General features: G+C 36.8%; 1 protein-coding gene across 1 annotated transcript in view; it reads right to left on the reverse strand.

The window, feature by feature from the left end:
• Positions 1-6860: 6860 nt before the first annotated feature.
• The window catches only part of Bank1 (B cell scaffold protein with ankyrin repeats 1), a 154574-nt gene continuing 144634 nt past the window's right edge, over positions 6861-16800 (reverse strand). Inside the window, exons 14-19 of the mRNA XM_090356543.1 lie at positions 13458-13636; positions 12186-12249; positions 10529-10558; positions 9386-9438; positions 8157-8221; positions 6861-7909 (exon numbers count right to left, since the gene is read on the reverse strand). Coding sequence (XP_090212669.1) covers positions 8162-8221; positions 9386-9438; positions 10529-10558; positions 12186-12249; positions 13458-13636 — 386 coding nt within the window. The 3' untranslated portion in view covers positions 6861-7909; positions 8157-8161. The remainder of the gene's footprint in view (positions 7910-8156; positions 8222-9385; positions 9439-10528; positions 10559-12185; positions 12250-13457; positions 13637-16800) is intronic.

A 16800-nucleotide genomic window follows, 5' to 3' on the forward strand; every position in this document is an offset into this window, starting at 1 on the left:
GCATATATTTTCATCTTTTTATTGAACTCAGAACCTGTTTTTATTTTATTTTAACATTTTTTGTGTGTAATAGTAGTTTTTGTTTTTTCATAAACTTACTTTCATACAGTGAAAGAAGAAACCCAACCACTGTAAAATTCTATCCCTGGCTGTTTCTTTTTATTAAAGAATTTGTTAACATTGATTTTTACATCATATTTCAAATTGTATTTAACAAACAAGTATTCAAGAAGGGAATCTCTATATACAATCATTGGTACTTAGATTTTTTTTTTATTATCGAGGTAATGTATAGAGGGGTTACAGTGACATTCACCAGATAATAGGTGCATTACTTCTCACACACTGATACCCCTTCTTATGTTTTTGTCCCCATTTCCCTCCCCAACCCCTCCCAATCAGCTTGTTTCCCCCTTTTCTTTCCTATTTTAAATAAACAAATATACACATATGGAATATACCAGGTAACCAAGTCAGATACAGTAACAATATGAGATTAGCCAAAGGGCAACAAAAAAAGAGAAATAACAGTACATTAAGAACAGCAATCACTCAAGATATTTTCTTCTTTAAACTCTAGAAGCTTATTGAATGTCATAGAAAATAAACACCACCTCATTTAAATGAAGTGCTTGTTCTTGCTGGTTTTGCTTATGTCTAGATCACCAAGATTGTTGACTTTGCATGAGACTATGACATTTTGGTAATTAACTGAGAAGGACATGCCGGTGCTCCCATCAAAGCCATCCCAGATGGCAAGTGTAATTCTGAGACTTCCAGTTTACCAACATAGGAATCCTTCCTCTCCCTTCTTCTGCCCTACAGGAATACAGAACACACACATTGCCCAGACAGTATGAGAAATGCACGGGATTCAGCCTACATTCTTGAAGGGACATCTGTCATGGCCAATTCTAATTTAAGACCAAGAAATACTTTCAGTTGTTTCTATCCAGTTGCTAAATCAAATGACAATACAAGAAAGAAATTTGAAGAATTTTGAAATGACTGAGGAGCTAACGTATAATGTCCCAGTAGAAACACTAAACTGCCAACATAATACCTGTTAACATTTTTTCCCCTCTCAAAATTCTGTAGTCCCAATTCACCTTTGTTGAATAAAATATAACAAAAGCTAAAAGCAGATGAAAAAATGAATCAATAGTTTATTTGAATTGATTGATAATCTGTTAAACTACAAGACTGGGTGAATGTTGTAGTAATCAGTTGTATTGTCACTGTGGCAGAATATAGAGAGAACAAATTAGAAGAGGAACTTTTCCAAGTTTCAAAGATTTCAGTCCATAGTCCATGGCTCTGGTGACCATTGGTCCTTGGTGAAACAGAATGGCATGTTGGTGAGATAGTATGGAGGAGGCCCTGTGATAATGAAGAAAATCAGAGAACAGAGGCATAGAGAGCAAAATTATTCACACGATGGCATTAAGGATGCAGAGAATAGCAATAGGAAAGGGGCCAAGCCCAGGATACAACCTTCAAAGGCACACCTCCAGTGTCTCATTGCATTCAACCCCGCCTCATCTTCCCCAGTTGTACCAGGTCCTATTTTCCCTCAATCTGTATGAGAGCAGATATTGTCACCTGAATATAAAGAACAACCCAGAGGCTGGAGATTTAGCTTCATGGTAGAGAATTTGCCTAGGATGTATGAGACTGTAGAATTGATCCTATTGGTCAAATTCTAGATACAGAACAAGATCTGAGGATTGTGGTTAGAACCACCACAGGCAGGAAAGTCTGTGAGACTCTCTTACATTCAATTAGTTAACTGAACTCAAAAATCTGGAAGTGGAACTATGGCTCAAGCGTTCAAGTGCTAGTCTTAAACAAAGAAAGCTCAATAATAGCACCTAGGCCCTGCATTCAAGTCCCAGGACTGGCACAAAACAAACAAACAACAACAACAACAACAAAATATCCTCACAAAAACAAAAGAAGAACATAGACGCTTTAAAGGCAAATTTTTAATTTATTTATAATAAAGAATGATGCACAAAATGTCTGGCCTGATACTGTACTCTTTCTGTAACTATAAGAAGGAGAGGACAAAGTTGTAAAAGTAATTGTGTCTATTTCTTTTGTAACACTAAGGTCACGGGCTGCTCTCTGGATATATCACCCATGGTACTCACTGATTCTCAAGTAACTAGTTTCATTCCAGAAAGAGTTTAATGTCACTGGTCAGTTGTTTCATCAAACCTTTAATGGCTCCTGCCCTTAAGAAAAATATGGTATCTGGTTTTAAGGTGAATAATGTAGATTAGAAGACCATATTGAGTTTCTTGTTCAGATCACCACAGTCTAGTAGATGAGATTGTGCTTGAAGTGTTAGCAGCAGGCATGCTTTTCTGTTCAGCCTTACAATCAAGGAAAGAAAATAGAGCTGAGCAAATGACATTGGAACCAAGAGATTAATGGTAGACGTCCATTGGTATTCTACTCATTCATTTTCCCCTCTATATTCACTGTGTTCCAAAATCCAGAAAACTACAATTCAGCCCCAGAGCTAATAAATGTTTCATATAGTGTTCGATTTACCAAAGCTTATTCTTCTGCTATGTGGACTACCAAAGTATGGCTCATGGTTACTAACAATGAGTGCCTATTAAATGAGTAAATGGCCATATAGAACACAATGTAAAGTGTTTATGTTGAGGAGAAAAAAACAAGAGAATAGTTTAGAAATAGTGTCTTTTAACAAATAAGAGAATAACAAGTCACTGAATAATGTTGATGCCTCAATGACAGATATAAGTGGAATTCTTCCTGAATTTGGGGTTTCTATTTTTAGATTTTGGTGACAAAATTAGTTTAATGAAACTGGTTTAATTTAACCAAATATCATTAAAACATACCCTAGAATCTAGATGCCCAAGGCAGGTAGCCAACAAATAACATTCCTATTTAAAAAGTTTCCATTTGTAATCTATTAGATAAGTATACATGGTTAAAAATCACTTCAAATTGACCTTGAGCAGTGGATTAATCAGATGAAAATGGTATGTTCAATTGATCTGAAAGTTAGTCTGATGTCAGGATGATTTATGGAGTTATTATTTTATGAATCAGCCTAACTCAGAAGATAGCTGATAATGTTTATTCATTTAATGAGTATTATCAACTACTTTCATGAGAATAATTGAAATAAGAACTGAGTAGCAGGTAAATAAATGAGAAATTTTAGTTATCCAAAATGTCCATCAGATAAAGTTCCAACTGATTAAAACCTGAGTTAAATTTAAAATCTTGAGGTGACTTGGTGCGACAGTCATAGTTCTACTTAAGGAAATATACTAGGATATACTAGGATACTGGTGAGCAGACACTTGAATGTGGATCCCAACAGCCACATACCAACAGAGTCATCTGCTTTGGAGATGCTGTCTGCTTACCCCAGTCCTTCCTACCCTCCTCCAATCTGTCTCAGAGTCCTAGTGCTGCAAAGCCTGTAAGCTACTGCCTTATCTGCCCAGACCCTGGTTACAAGAAGCTTCATAAAAAGTGATTAAATGGATAATAAATCCATATACCAAAGGCATATTCTTTGTTGGAGACCTATAATAATCCCCTTTCCTTTAAAACATTTTTTTTTAGTGGTTGGTGTGGTAGGTAGGCAAGTATAAAATGATAGAAATCTTTCATACTGCTTTATATTCACAGTCAACTTCATAAACTGCTCATTTAACTGTCAGGATCTAAGACAGTTTCTGATGGATTAAAAGACTTTAGACCCATGTCCAAAATTGATTTGTAAATACAGTCTCTAGTTTCTGTATTTAGCGCAAAGAGAAATATGACCAGCACAATTGTAAGTCTTTGATGACACTGAAACTTGATTATCTACTTGATTTATTTACTTGACTGATTATTTATCTACTTGCTTTATTTACTTGATTATCTACTGTATTTGAAGATGATAACTGATTGATGGTTGTGATAGTCAAGGTATTAACAATGAATTAACAAGTTTAAACTAAGTTTAAGCTTCATAAGCATCACTTAAATTTTATCATCGCAGCTACCTGAGGAAGCACTGCTGTTATTTGTGATAACTTTACTCATGAGGAAACAGATAAATTAGGTCAAGTGACCCAGTCCATGTTACATAGTTCAGCAAAACTGAGCTTCCTCACTTCTTCACGTTAGTCAATGAGACAGCATCACAAAACCAATAAAGTTGAGAAGTTAGGACTCTTTAAATGTTTCTTCTTGTGGACAAAGTAGGTAAGTAGTAGTAATAGTGGTTGTAGTAGTAGTAGTTCAAAGTTACAGATTGTCTAAGAGGGTCCAAGGAAAGATGTCACAGAATGGGTTTCAGTCATTTTGAAAGGGCATAGTCTATGTCATAAGATTTGAAGACATGGAACCAACCCAGATGCCCTTCAGTTGATCAACAGGATGTGGTGTTTATACACAATGGAATTCCATGCTTCTGTCAGAAAGAACGACATCGCCCCATTTGTAAGGAAATGGAAACAGGAAAAAATCATATTAAGTGAAGTAAGCTAGACTCAAAGGAACATAGGCTCAGTGGTTTCCCTCATTTGTCACAATCAGTAGAAACCTTGGGCTCTCCTAGCAGAGATTTACAATAGAACAAAATCTAGGTATATAAGGCCATATAGTATGATACAAATGTAAGGACCTCTACGATATAGAAACAAAAGCCATATAATGAGTGATTGTTGTCCTTAATGTACTATGTCATCTCTCATCTCTTTTGCTGTCCCTTTATTATCTCATATTGTTACAATATTTCACCTTGTTATCTGATATATTGTACATATGCATATTTGGTTATTTGAAATTGGATAGGGAAGGAAGGAAAACAAGATGAGGGGATGGGGTGGGAGGAGGGAAATGGGGACCAAGACCTGAGAAAGGGTATCAATGTTTGTGAAGTAATGCACCTTCTATCTGGTGAATATAATGTAACCCTTCTAGTAATTATAATAAAGCCATGAAAAAAGTAAAAAAAAAGATTTGGGTTATGAGATGTTGATTTTAGATTTTTGCATTAAACATCCGAATAACATCCAGGTCTTATCTCTACTTCCATCCTTAATTGAATCTCAAGGAAGGAGTGAAATAATTGTGTTCCAATAGGCAAAGGTGATGTTTCACTTGTAATTGAATTTCACATTTCTAGTAAGAATAAAGCTAAAATGAACCATGCAATGCATGCGCTGAGACAGAAGGGTGTTATCAGGCAAAAGCAATGGAAGGGGTGACATGTCCAAGAAGAATTGTAACCCCTGATACAACCATAAAAATACTACTTTTATGCTAAAAAAGAATAAAACTAATAGTTTATTTGTCAGCACTGGTCACAGGTCAATATGGAAGTTCTTATTAGAAAGAGTTTTATAGATCTGGAAAGCCATAGAAAGGTTTTACTATTGTTTTTCCTAACTCTTGGTGAAACAGTCCACACAAATGAGGGCTCCATGCATGCCATTTCTTGAAATGTGGGATTTAAAACTATGGATTGAATTTGCAAATATCATTATACAAAGTGATGTTTTAGGGCTTGATCACACTATTGAATTATTTATTTATTTATTTATTTATTTATTTATTTATTTATTTATTTATTTATTTATGTTTTGCCAGCCTTGAGCTTGAACTCAGGGCCTGAGTACTGTCCTTAGGCATTCCTCAAGGCTAGCACATTACCAGTTGAGCCACAGCACCACTTCTGGCTTTTTTCTATGTATGTGGTACCGAGAGATTGAACTGGGTCTTCCTGCATGCTAGGCAAGCACTCTCCCATTAGGCAAAACTCTCGGCCCCAATTTTTTACTGTATTAAGTTTTAAAACTTAAGCTTATGTGCAAATGTTAATACATAGATGAAACAGTAGCCTACTGTCACCTAAAGCAAATATTTTGCATAATAAATTTAAATAGCTATTTTTGTTACTCATTAGAAACTAGAACAAGTCACTTGCATTTATTCTAGTTATCTTTTGTTCTATATGCTTATTCTTATTCTATTTATTATGTGGTCCTGAATTAGGGAGATTAAATTGTCTTTTTTTAATTTACATTTAGCTGACCACTTTAATATGGTAGAACATTCAGTGGTGAATTCATTTATTTTGAAAAGTCATAGAGAGTTTTGAAATTCTTTATTAGTATCATTTGAAATCATAGTATGATAAAACTGCGTTACATTCAAAGCTGGTAAAGGGTTTCAAAGAATCAGATTGAGGAAATTGCAATACTGTTAATGAGAAAGTAAGGTTGTGGAAATGTGTGATCATTCCAGTGAAAGAAATGTACAGAAAAAAAAAAAGAAACGAAGAGAGACTTTTTTTGGTACCAGTCCTGAAGCTTGAACTCAGAGTCTGGGCACTGTCCTGGATCACTTTTGCAAAAGGCTAGCATTCTACCACTTGAGCCACAGCACCACTTCCGGCTTTTTGTGTGTATGTGGTTCTAAGGAATGGAACCCGGGGTTTCATGAATGCTAGCTAGGTGAGCACTCAACCACTATTGTCACACTCCTCGCCCAAAGAGAGACTAAAGGAGCCAGAAAGTCCCTGATTAGTTTGTGGGAGGGGACTCCTCAGCAGAAAATTGAATGGGTATGATGAGTGATTTCTCTCGGAGAAGCTCATTAACTTGCATAGTGAATATGCATAAAAGAAAAAGCAGGGATGTAGCTTACTGATAGGATGGTTGACTATCATACGTGAGGCCATGTGTTAGATCTCCAACACTAAGAATGCCAGCAGCGGAGAAAAGAAAAACGTACAGTTTTCTCAAAAACACAATGTTCTCAGAGTTAGGTGAAGAGGCCCTACATAAAGAAAGGTTTCTGCAAGCATGATAAAACACTGAATGAAAGAAAGGTAGGCAACAAACCTTTCACTTTCATGGCCAATAGATTCTAAGTTTATATTTTTATAGCTATTCTGAGAGGAGAAATAATCTATTAAAGTTAGCGCTTTAAACAGGCTCTGTATCTGTGAGACACCACATTCCACTTGTTTGCTCTTGTTTTTGTTTAATATTCAAAATGAGAACTAAGAGTGGTTTCATACACAATGGAATTCTATGCTGCCATAAGAAAGAATGACATTGCACCAGTTGTAAGGAAATGGAAAGACTTGGAAAAAAATCATATTAAGTGAAATAAGCCTGACTCAAAGGAACATAGGCTCAATGGTTTCCCTCATTTGTAATAATTAGTACACATCTAGGACTCTCCTAGCAGAGGATTGCAATAGTTCAAAACCTAGGTACATAAGGCCGGTCATATAGGATGAGGCTAAATGAAAGGATCTCTAGGATATGGAAACAAGAGCTTTATCTTATGTGATTATTGTTCTTAATCTTGTGTGATTGTTGTTCTTAATCTACTATGTTATTTCTCATCTCTTTTTTTGCCCTTTGGCTAATCTCATATTGTTAGTGTATCTGACTTTGTTACCTGGCATATTATATATATGTTTATTTGTTTATTTGAAATAGGAAAGGGAAGGTGGAAAACAAGATGACTGGGAGGGTGTGGGGGGATGGAAACAGGGACAAAAACATGAGAAGGAGTATCAATGTGTGTGCAGTAATGCACCTACGACCTGGTGAATGTAACTGTAGCCCTCTATACATTACCTCTACAATAAAAAAATTTAAAAAAGAGTGGTTTCAATGGCAAAGTGTACTCTAACATGCAAGAGTTTTCAGAGACTGCTACTGGTCTTTGACTTAATATTGATAGACATTCTCATTTGAAGCAGGTGTGACAAATTCAAATGCTAGTTTCTGCTTTTTCTCATCTCATCGCATAGCTCTGGCTCTCCAAGAGCAGGCAATCCAAACGCAAGCTCGCTTCTCCCAGTAAAGGTAAACGTCTGCAGATCCTTGAGTTCCATTATAATAATCTGCAAGTGAGGTCACAGGAACAGGGAATATTTTAGTGAATGATGGTTCATCCATGGAAATGTATTAGCTAGGATAAAATCACCCCTGTACGTTAATCTTTCCAAGGAACAATCATTGTTAGCTTGAAAGAATGCACATGTTTATTCTTTTAGAAGTCAATGGAATTTTAAGACTTTTGTGTCTTAGACAAATAATTCAAATCTGTAGCAAGGTCTACTTTAGATTTTAAAAAGCCTAATATTTTACCTTCTTCAATGATCTTTGCTGCTTAGGAATCCAAATTCCCTTTCAACTTGGAGTCGAGCAGGAAGCTAAAATAATAATAAAAACAATTCAGAGCTAGGAATTCTCCACTTTAAAGCTGAACAAAGAAACATGGCAAAGACCCATGCTCTTTTCATAGCTATGAAAAATCAGCTTTTATAAGGCAAACGGCAAGTCATTCTTCCATCTTAGAAGGCAACAGAAATCATCAATAAAGTTCAACTCTATGGAAAGCTTTGCATTCAAAGTTTATTTTAATCATTCATTTACATTTCAAATTTGATTTCTGAGATAGGATCTCCCTTTGCAGCCCAGGCTGGTCTTCGGGTTTCCATCCTCCCTGGCTTTGCAGTGCTCGGGAAGTACACATAAACTACCATATTAAGATATAATTTTATTTTGATTTTGATGGATGGAAAATCCTTTCCTCTTATTCACCGTCCTATCCTCCCCACCCCAGCTTCAAAATGCTATAATTCTGTAGCCCTTTGGAATCTGTGGAAGATTCTTTGTTTGACAAAGATAGTCATAAATATTTGGATTTTGGTGCAACCTTCAAAGGTGCTTACAGTAGGGTGCTATGTAGTTCTTGGGGACTATGGAATAACAGAAGCAGCAGAAATGTTTCAGTCGATTCTTAAGAGCAAATAAGCCTTATGAAATTATGATTTACATGAAACAAAAAGTGAGTCAAGTTTTGTAAAAACAAGATTAATTTCTTTACAAATGAATGCTATGGATTTTTGATTCTGGATTTTAGCAAGACATCCAAGGGTCCTATAGCCTTTGGTAGGTATGCAAATTTCCTATATCACACATGCAGATAGTTGAGAAAACATGACTTTCATGAAGATAATTTTGTCATCAGGACATCATCAGTGTGGTCTTGAACTTGTCTTGCAGACTAGATATTCTTATTAAAATAGGCTTGCCATATTCTTCTTATTAAAACATGTACTCATAAATTTTCTAAGACTTACTTTGTACACATTGTCTACTCGCACTTTTTCCCTTTTACGTTCCTTTTTCAACTTTTAAAAATTTTAGATAGTTAATTTTCTTAAATTACTACTCATGGGGCTTTGCAAACAAATGCTCCTCTAATCTAGTCAGTTCATTCATATTGTTTTAAAGCACAAACAGGATAGACATACTCTTTTCCAACAGAAAAAAAAATCTTTTCTTCATAATTTTAAATAAACACAGTTTACCTCACTGCTGCAGGGAATTCCGTGTAGCATATTTTCATCATGGGCAGTGTTACCTAGAAATATGAATGAATTTGTTACAATCTCCTTTGTCATTCACACATAGCACGATTCATTTATTCAGCACTTCAGAAATGTAAGATAATGGTAAAGGGAAGAGTTACTAAATAGGTAAGACAAAGGCACATTGAAAAAGTACCACTGGGCAGAGGAGCATGGCCTAGTGGTAGAGTGCTTGGGTAGCATGCATGAAGCCCTGGGTTTGATTTCTTCATACCACAGCACAGAAAAAGCCAGAAGTGGTGCTGTGGTTCAAACGGTAAAGTGCTAGCCTTAAAGAAGCTCAAGGGCAGTGAGTTCTAGTCTCAGGACTAGCAAAAATGTACCACTGGTACAAGCACTACTCAAATGAATGGAGAAGGTTAGGATGCTAAAAAGTCCCTTTACTATTGAAACAGTCTTTCCCACCCCCTTAAGAAAGAGCCAACAGTTGATTAAAAATCTTTATATTTTCAGCTCTCATCAGGGCTCGATAGTTGTGAAGCTCACTCTTCTCTGTTCCTCTAATAACATTTGGCCTATCTTTTTCCTGTCTTAACACCAGGTTCCCATCGCAGCCCCGGGGCTCATTTCTATTATGTGTCCATCTTTCTATCAGAACTCTGGCCTAAGCTATAGTCAATTTCATCTAGATTATTCTACAGCTCTCTAGTGGGCCTCTACCCCTACTTCCCCAACACCTAGTTCACACTTTTTCCTCAACACATTCAAGTGAAGCACTCAAATGGTTTTCAAATTACATTTGTTCTTTCAGTAACTTCCATGTATCAACCATCACTCCATAAATCATTACCAACCCTGGGGCACAGTTCTTACAGTTTATATACAAGACAATAGGTATGGCTTCAGTCACAAACCAATGGTCACTGGAAACGGATGAGGATCAGCAGGAGATTCCCTGTTTCAAGGCCATAGGCATTGCTGTTCTGCAGCTACCTATGCTAGTTTTGCATCTCAGGTGGCTTTGCACCGGAATACAAAATCTACATGAATTTTTTTCAAAAACCTATTGAATTGAGAATAATATTGATACTAGCTTCTATTTTGTGATTATCTTAAATCCTCCACTTAATACTGAACACTTACCACTTGGGTGGTGCACAATGGTGAGTTTATCTGAAAGATGAAAGCAAATCACATTTTACTGGGCTTTGTTCAGTACTTACCCTAAATTCTTTCCTTTTTAATCACTTATATACTTTGTATCTTTGAGGGGCCTTTGAAATTTCACAGTCTCTCCTAAAAATACTAACCCCAAACGAACCCATCTGCTATTCCCTTTGTATCAGCCAGCAATGGCTTGTAGGAATGATTTTAGAGCTGTTTGATTGTTGGTAAAAGTTTTCTATACCACGAAAGTATTTATGTTGTTCAGAGTTATACGTGTCCCTTTTGAAAAAAATTCAGCTTAAGACATTGGAAACATAAACTTGTATCGATATAGATAGATATAGACATGTAACTAAAATTCATCAAACCAAAGGGTACAGGCTTCCTCTCCTGTGTAGACCTTAGACCTAAAACATATACATATACATATATGAAAACACTACAAGATTGTATGCCTTTCTAAATGTGCAAACTGACTAAAGTGAAATTTAACAAAATGAATAGAAGGAGGCTCTGGGTGGATAGGGGCGGCTCAGAAATAGATGAATCTAAGGAGGAAAGGTGGCAAATAAGAGTCTCATCCTTGGTATGGATGTGTGGACACACAAGTAGGAAACAAGACTGTTAGCGAAATGAAAACATAGGAGACTGAAAATTGGAAGGAGTCATTCTGCTCAAGATATATTTTAAACACGAGTGAATATATTCAATTATAACACCATATGCAACTATTTAAAAGTACTAATACAATTTTGAAAAAGGATATTGATTTCAAATTCAAACAGAAATGGGTGATATTCTGTGTGTCCTTATTTTTCTTAAGTTTCTCAAAAACTGCTTTAATTGTGTGCACATCAGAAATAAGGTCTAAAAGCCATGCTGGACACGAAGTATACAATCTGTGGGAGAGTGGGGTTGGGAAGGGAAAACTGGGAGATAAACAAAGAGGTGACATGGTTCACAAAGAAATGTACCTGTTACCTGACGTATGTAACTGTAACCCCTTAATATATTATCTTTACAATAAAAATAAATTAATAAATTGATCAAATGAACATAAGAGGCAAAAAAGTAAGCATCACATGCTTTCTGGACCCACTCCAAAACAATGATGTTGAAGATGGAAGCTGAAAAAAAAGAAATATGATATGAGGAGCCTGCTTGGCCAGAAAGCATGCGAAGCATGTGAAACTTACTTGAGATCTGTAATTTAAAAGGATCCATGTGCACACAATGTGGGAATTGGCTATATAAAGTCTCCCTTACTAGAAAGATATGCCTCCTTACTTCTTTGATTCTCTAAATAATGCCTAATCAAAATTATTGGTGAATTATTTTATTTATATCTTATACAAAAATCAAAAGTAATCAGTGAGCATAGGTGGCGGGGTCATTAAGGGTGAGAGAATAAAAGTATTTTATATGTTAGTTCACAGCTCTCTAGCCCTATGTAGAAGATCTTGTCTGTTTTGCAGGCAAGGAACCTGGGAACAAGCCTGTGACTCTCTCCAAAGTCACACAGCTTGTATGCGGTGCAATGTAGATTTGCATTCGTTCCTGCAGGACTCTCCAGCCCCTCTAATTTGCATCTATTTACATGGTCACTTTTGAGTGTTGCGCAAATTTTACTTACTGTAAGCATTTTCTTCTTCTGGTCTTTTCCCAATAATGTTATCTCTCAGTTGGCGTAGTTTTTCCTTCATTGGGATCCAGAACATAGAACACAGGACCAGGACCAGAAATCAATACTTAAAATACATGTCATGGATCAACACCTGTATTTCATACTATTTTGTCATTTGTGAGATCCCAGTCATTCTTGGTGCCTTATAGCTATCATCTCAGTCTTTACGACTTTGCCTAGTAGATATAAAATGGCATCACCCTATTTCATACTCACAGGGAATGAGGGCCACGGAGGAATTTGTGCAAATCAAATAGTTAAAAGTGAAAGAGTCAGGACTGGAACCAGACTCTAATTTCTTTGGGGAGCTGTTTTTGTCCTAATTTTTTGTGTGTTTCTTTTGATCATTTGGTATCCTGATGGTTTGCTGCTGCCTGAAGGACATATTGCTTTGTAAATTCAAATTCTAACAATTAAGAGACTTGGGAGCAAATGGTGTGGAAACAGATTCCCCTTCTCAGAACATTTACACTCTTGTGGGTGTCCAAATGGAAATGTGGACATCTACTATCTTTTCAATCAAAAGAGAAAAAACATAACGAGTACTCAATAAAATTCTTTGTATAAAACAACCTAAGTAAGAGTACCAGGCTTTCCTCCTGGTTTCCCTAGAAATGGAGATGCTACTTTTCTGTGGAGTCATTTCTCTTGCTTTGCAGGTCGTCCTCTTCAAGCAGGGCCCTGTCCTTCAGACACACCACTGTGTGGGTAGGAGTGAGGACAGCGAAGGGCCAGGCGTCTGCCTTCTCCAGCATCTCAACTTCAGTGCCAAGGGGTCTACATGGGCCTCCATTATTCTACAAATGCTTAGTTTTACATTTATGCCATTTTCCCTAGGAAAATGTGAATGAAACTGTAACTTCACAGTTACCTTAGATAAATTCATTGTCAGAATAATAATGACCACTTCCACAACTACAGAGAAGTATGGAAAAGCATATACACTCTCTCTCACTCTATGTGTGTTGAACAAACGGGGAGAATTACTTTTCTCTGCTTGGACTTCTGTTCTGGTTCCTATGATAAGCCATACACAGCACCACTTCTGGCTTTTTTCTATGTATATGGTACCTAGGAATCAAATCAAGTCATGCATGCTAGGCAAGAACTCTACCACTAGACCAAACTTGCAGCCTTGGATACATTTTCTTTTGAGAAGACTACATATTGGCAGTTCCACAAGTGAGGAAATGTTCCAGAAGATACTGAGGTCAATATTACCTGCTGAATCATTTCCAGGCCACTTTTATTCATCTTCCAGTGTTTAAATTTCTCCAGAGCTTCATCCACAGACATTTGGCCATTCTTGACTTTCTCCTGAAGGCAGATGAGCTCTTCCTGTCTAGCAGTCAGACAATCTCTTGGAATAGGAAAGGCTGGGCTCTCCATCTGCACTTTGTCTATAATATGAAGGGAGATGCTTTAAGAGGACGCTCATATACCGAAAACTGAGACAAAAATTGAAACGTTAAGCTAGAGGACATTTTATCAACTATGTATGAGAAGTTACAGAATAAATGAGTGGAAAACTGATTGCTTAGCATCTAAGCAATTAGATTCAACAAGTAACACCACAAAGTATGATTTTTTAAAAAATTGTTGTCATTTGTTTCTAAAGGATGTTTCATATGCTCATTAAAAGAATGTGTACATTAGGTATCTGGTGACTCACACCTTTAATCCCAACTACTCAAGAGGCTAAGTTCTGAGGATTATGGTTCAAAGTCAGCTAGAGCAGGAAAGTCCATGAGACTCTTCGCTCTGATTTACCTCTAAAAAAAAAAAAACCCAAAACCCTCACTTAAAGATAATAAAATAGAGTCCAATGCTATGAATGTAACTTCTCAGAATAAGAAATGCAAACCAAATAATCTATTGAAAAATGACAATGGAGTACTTCAAGTAGCATGTGAAATAAAAGCAATGGATTTACTGGCCACAGACAAACCCAGTATTACATTTATTAACATGGTACTGAAAGACTTAATGGGCTTGAGTATTTTGGGGGATGGTGAAAAATCTGGCAGTCCGAATACTCACGAAATGGCAACAGAGTTGTCTGGCCACAGGACTCATAAGAATCTACATTTTCTTATTTATATACTTCCTTCAGCTCCAGCACCTTTTCAGGAGAGTTAGGTAACAGAGCCACAGCATATCTTAATGTGCCGTTCATTCTAAATAGGCCATATTGTATGAAACAATACAGTCTTACACAACTGTATTGTAGGAAGCCTCCCCTGGAGAACTCTGGAAAACTTCAAGAGAGAAACAAACTGGACCATATCTAGATGCTGTTAGCTAAGATTTGGGGAATGGGGAGACCACTTAAGTCAAAGCACAATGGGTTCCTTATGGTATACTGTTCTGGACAAAGGAGGTGTCAAATATTTGATAGCTGGCCTTATGTGTTTGAAGGAAACTTGAGTATTGGGACTTTCCTGCCATTCTCCAGTGTCTACTTCAGTTTTAAGAACTTTAACAATGCATTATGGAATTAGAAAGCAGAGAGGTTATCTTTCCTGGAAGATTTACTATGTGTACATATAACTGCTCTCTGGCCTATGATTGTGATTCCAAGAGGGGCTTTCTTGACAGGTCTTTTTTTCTCTCTCTTCTGTATCTGTTTCTCAGCACTAACAAGGTGTCAGTGTAGTCTATTGTCCAAATGTTCCTTGGGTGATGACAAAGCATGACAGTCCCGGGGTCAGTTGGAAAAGCATATGTCAGCCAGAGGGCTAACGAGTTCAGTGGCAAACAGCACAGAACACAATTGAGATCCAGCTTCCTATGCCATGTGCTTAAAAAATAGGCTTCTCTGCTCAGGTTCAGTTCATGAGCTGCAGCTTACAGAAGAGGGCCAGTGGCGTGGCTGGCAGAGTGGGGATAATTAGCATCATCTTTCAATAGCCCTCCTTTGAGCCATAGCCCCACTCTGCTCAGACTTCATCCTTCGTTTTCCCACTCTGGGCTGGGCCTCTGCAGCTTGAGCCACGGCTCCACTTCTGGATTTTGGTTGATTAATTGTGGCCCCTTAGGGCCCACAAGTTAGTCTCCTGAATAACCAAGATTACAGGTATGAGCCACCAGAACACACCTGGCTACACAGACTTGCAGTAGGCAAGGTGCTCAGTATGTTCTACCTTCTCTCACAGGGAAAGGACTACTTTGCTTCATTAGTATTGCTTTTTTAATCTTGGTCACCTTTTGCATTGTTTAAATTAGGATATATTATTTGTATGAGGGGTTTTACTGCAGTATTTCCATACATGCATGTAAGGTACTCTGATCAAATTTATTCCTTCTATTACTCTTTTTTTTTTTTTTTGGTAAATCTCCTGCCCCACCTTTTCAGGAGTAATAAGGTATTAACTCAGAGCTTCACATTTCCTAGGCAGGTATACTAAGCTAAGCCATGCTCACAGCTCTTTTATGCTCTGATTAATTTTGAAAATAGGACCTTACTGCCCAGAAGAGACCTGGACTGCTATCCTCCTATTTATTGGTTTACTCAGTAGATAGGAGATACACATACAAAGCCATGTCCAGCCTTTTCCTTTTCTTGTCTTAAATTGTTTTTTTATGGATTTCATTATTCTATTTTTATACATGTACATAAAGTACTTTGATTGTATTTACTCACTGCAAACTTAGAATCAAGTGCAGTTTGTTCCATACTCTAGCAAATCAAATTTCCCATTTGTGTTTTGAGTATTAAGGATTTTGTGTTTCTGCAGCTTTGGCTTCCTTTTGGCCAGTGGTCACATTGTGAACTCTTAACACATCATAATTTCAGGCAAGAACTCAGTTGTTACACAGATTTTTTTTTCCAGTATGACTTTAACAGGTTTTTTTTTAAACCCCAAAACTTTTGTGAAGCAATATGACAAATGGAAATACGTTATACTGAGAAAAGTAATGAACATTATTATTCCTTATGGAGTATAAATGCCCACATTTTGACAATTTCCCTTCTTTTCTTTATTTTCTTTCTTTTATTTATTTTCTTTTATTTATCTATCTATCTATCTATCTATCTACTGGCAAAACCAACCTGATGAAAATACCTCACATGTCACTATTCTATTTTTCTCATGTAAGACCAATACCACCCACATTTCCCTAGGTCTCTTACTTACAGATAATTTCCCTATTTAACATTTATCCAACTGGACAGAACTCTCCACGGGTATGTGCAACTCCCCCCAAAAGAACACCCAATGGTGGCTTTTGTAGTCTGAAGTGAAGAATTGATGGACAGCGACAATACCAAAGGATACAAACTAACACACCTACAAGAGTAGCCAGATAGACTCACTAAGGAAAGAAGGCTTGGTAGGTGCTTATAAACTTCATTAAAATAATCTTTGTTGTACTTCTTGATGCATCAAGAGAGTCATGTCATCGAGAAGAAAAGGAACGAACATTTATTTATCTCAATAAATATTATTTTAGCCTAATAATGATAAGAACAACACACTCTTGATGAGGGTCATGATTTTAACTGCATGGCTGAGGAGATTTGTGGGGAAGAGGTTATGAATGCTTGAACCTACCTTGTGTC

This window comes from Megascapheus bottae, chromosome 23 (genome assembly GCF_031878675.1).
Source record: "Megascapheus bottae isolate mThoBot1 chromosome 23, mThoBot2.hap1, whole genome shotgun sequence".
In the NCBI taxonomy this organism is placed as follows: domain Eukaryota; kingdom Metazoa; phylum Chordata; class Mammalia; order Rodentia; family Geomyidae; genus Megascapheus; species Megascapheus bottae.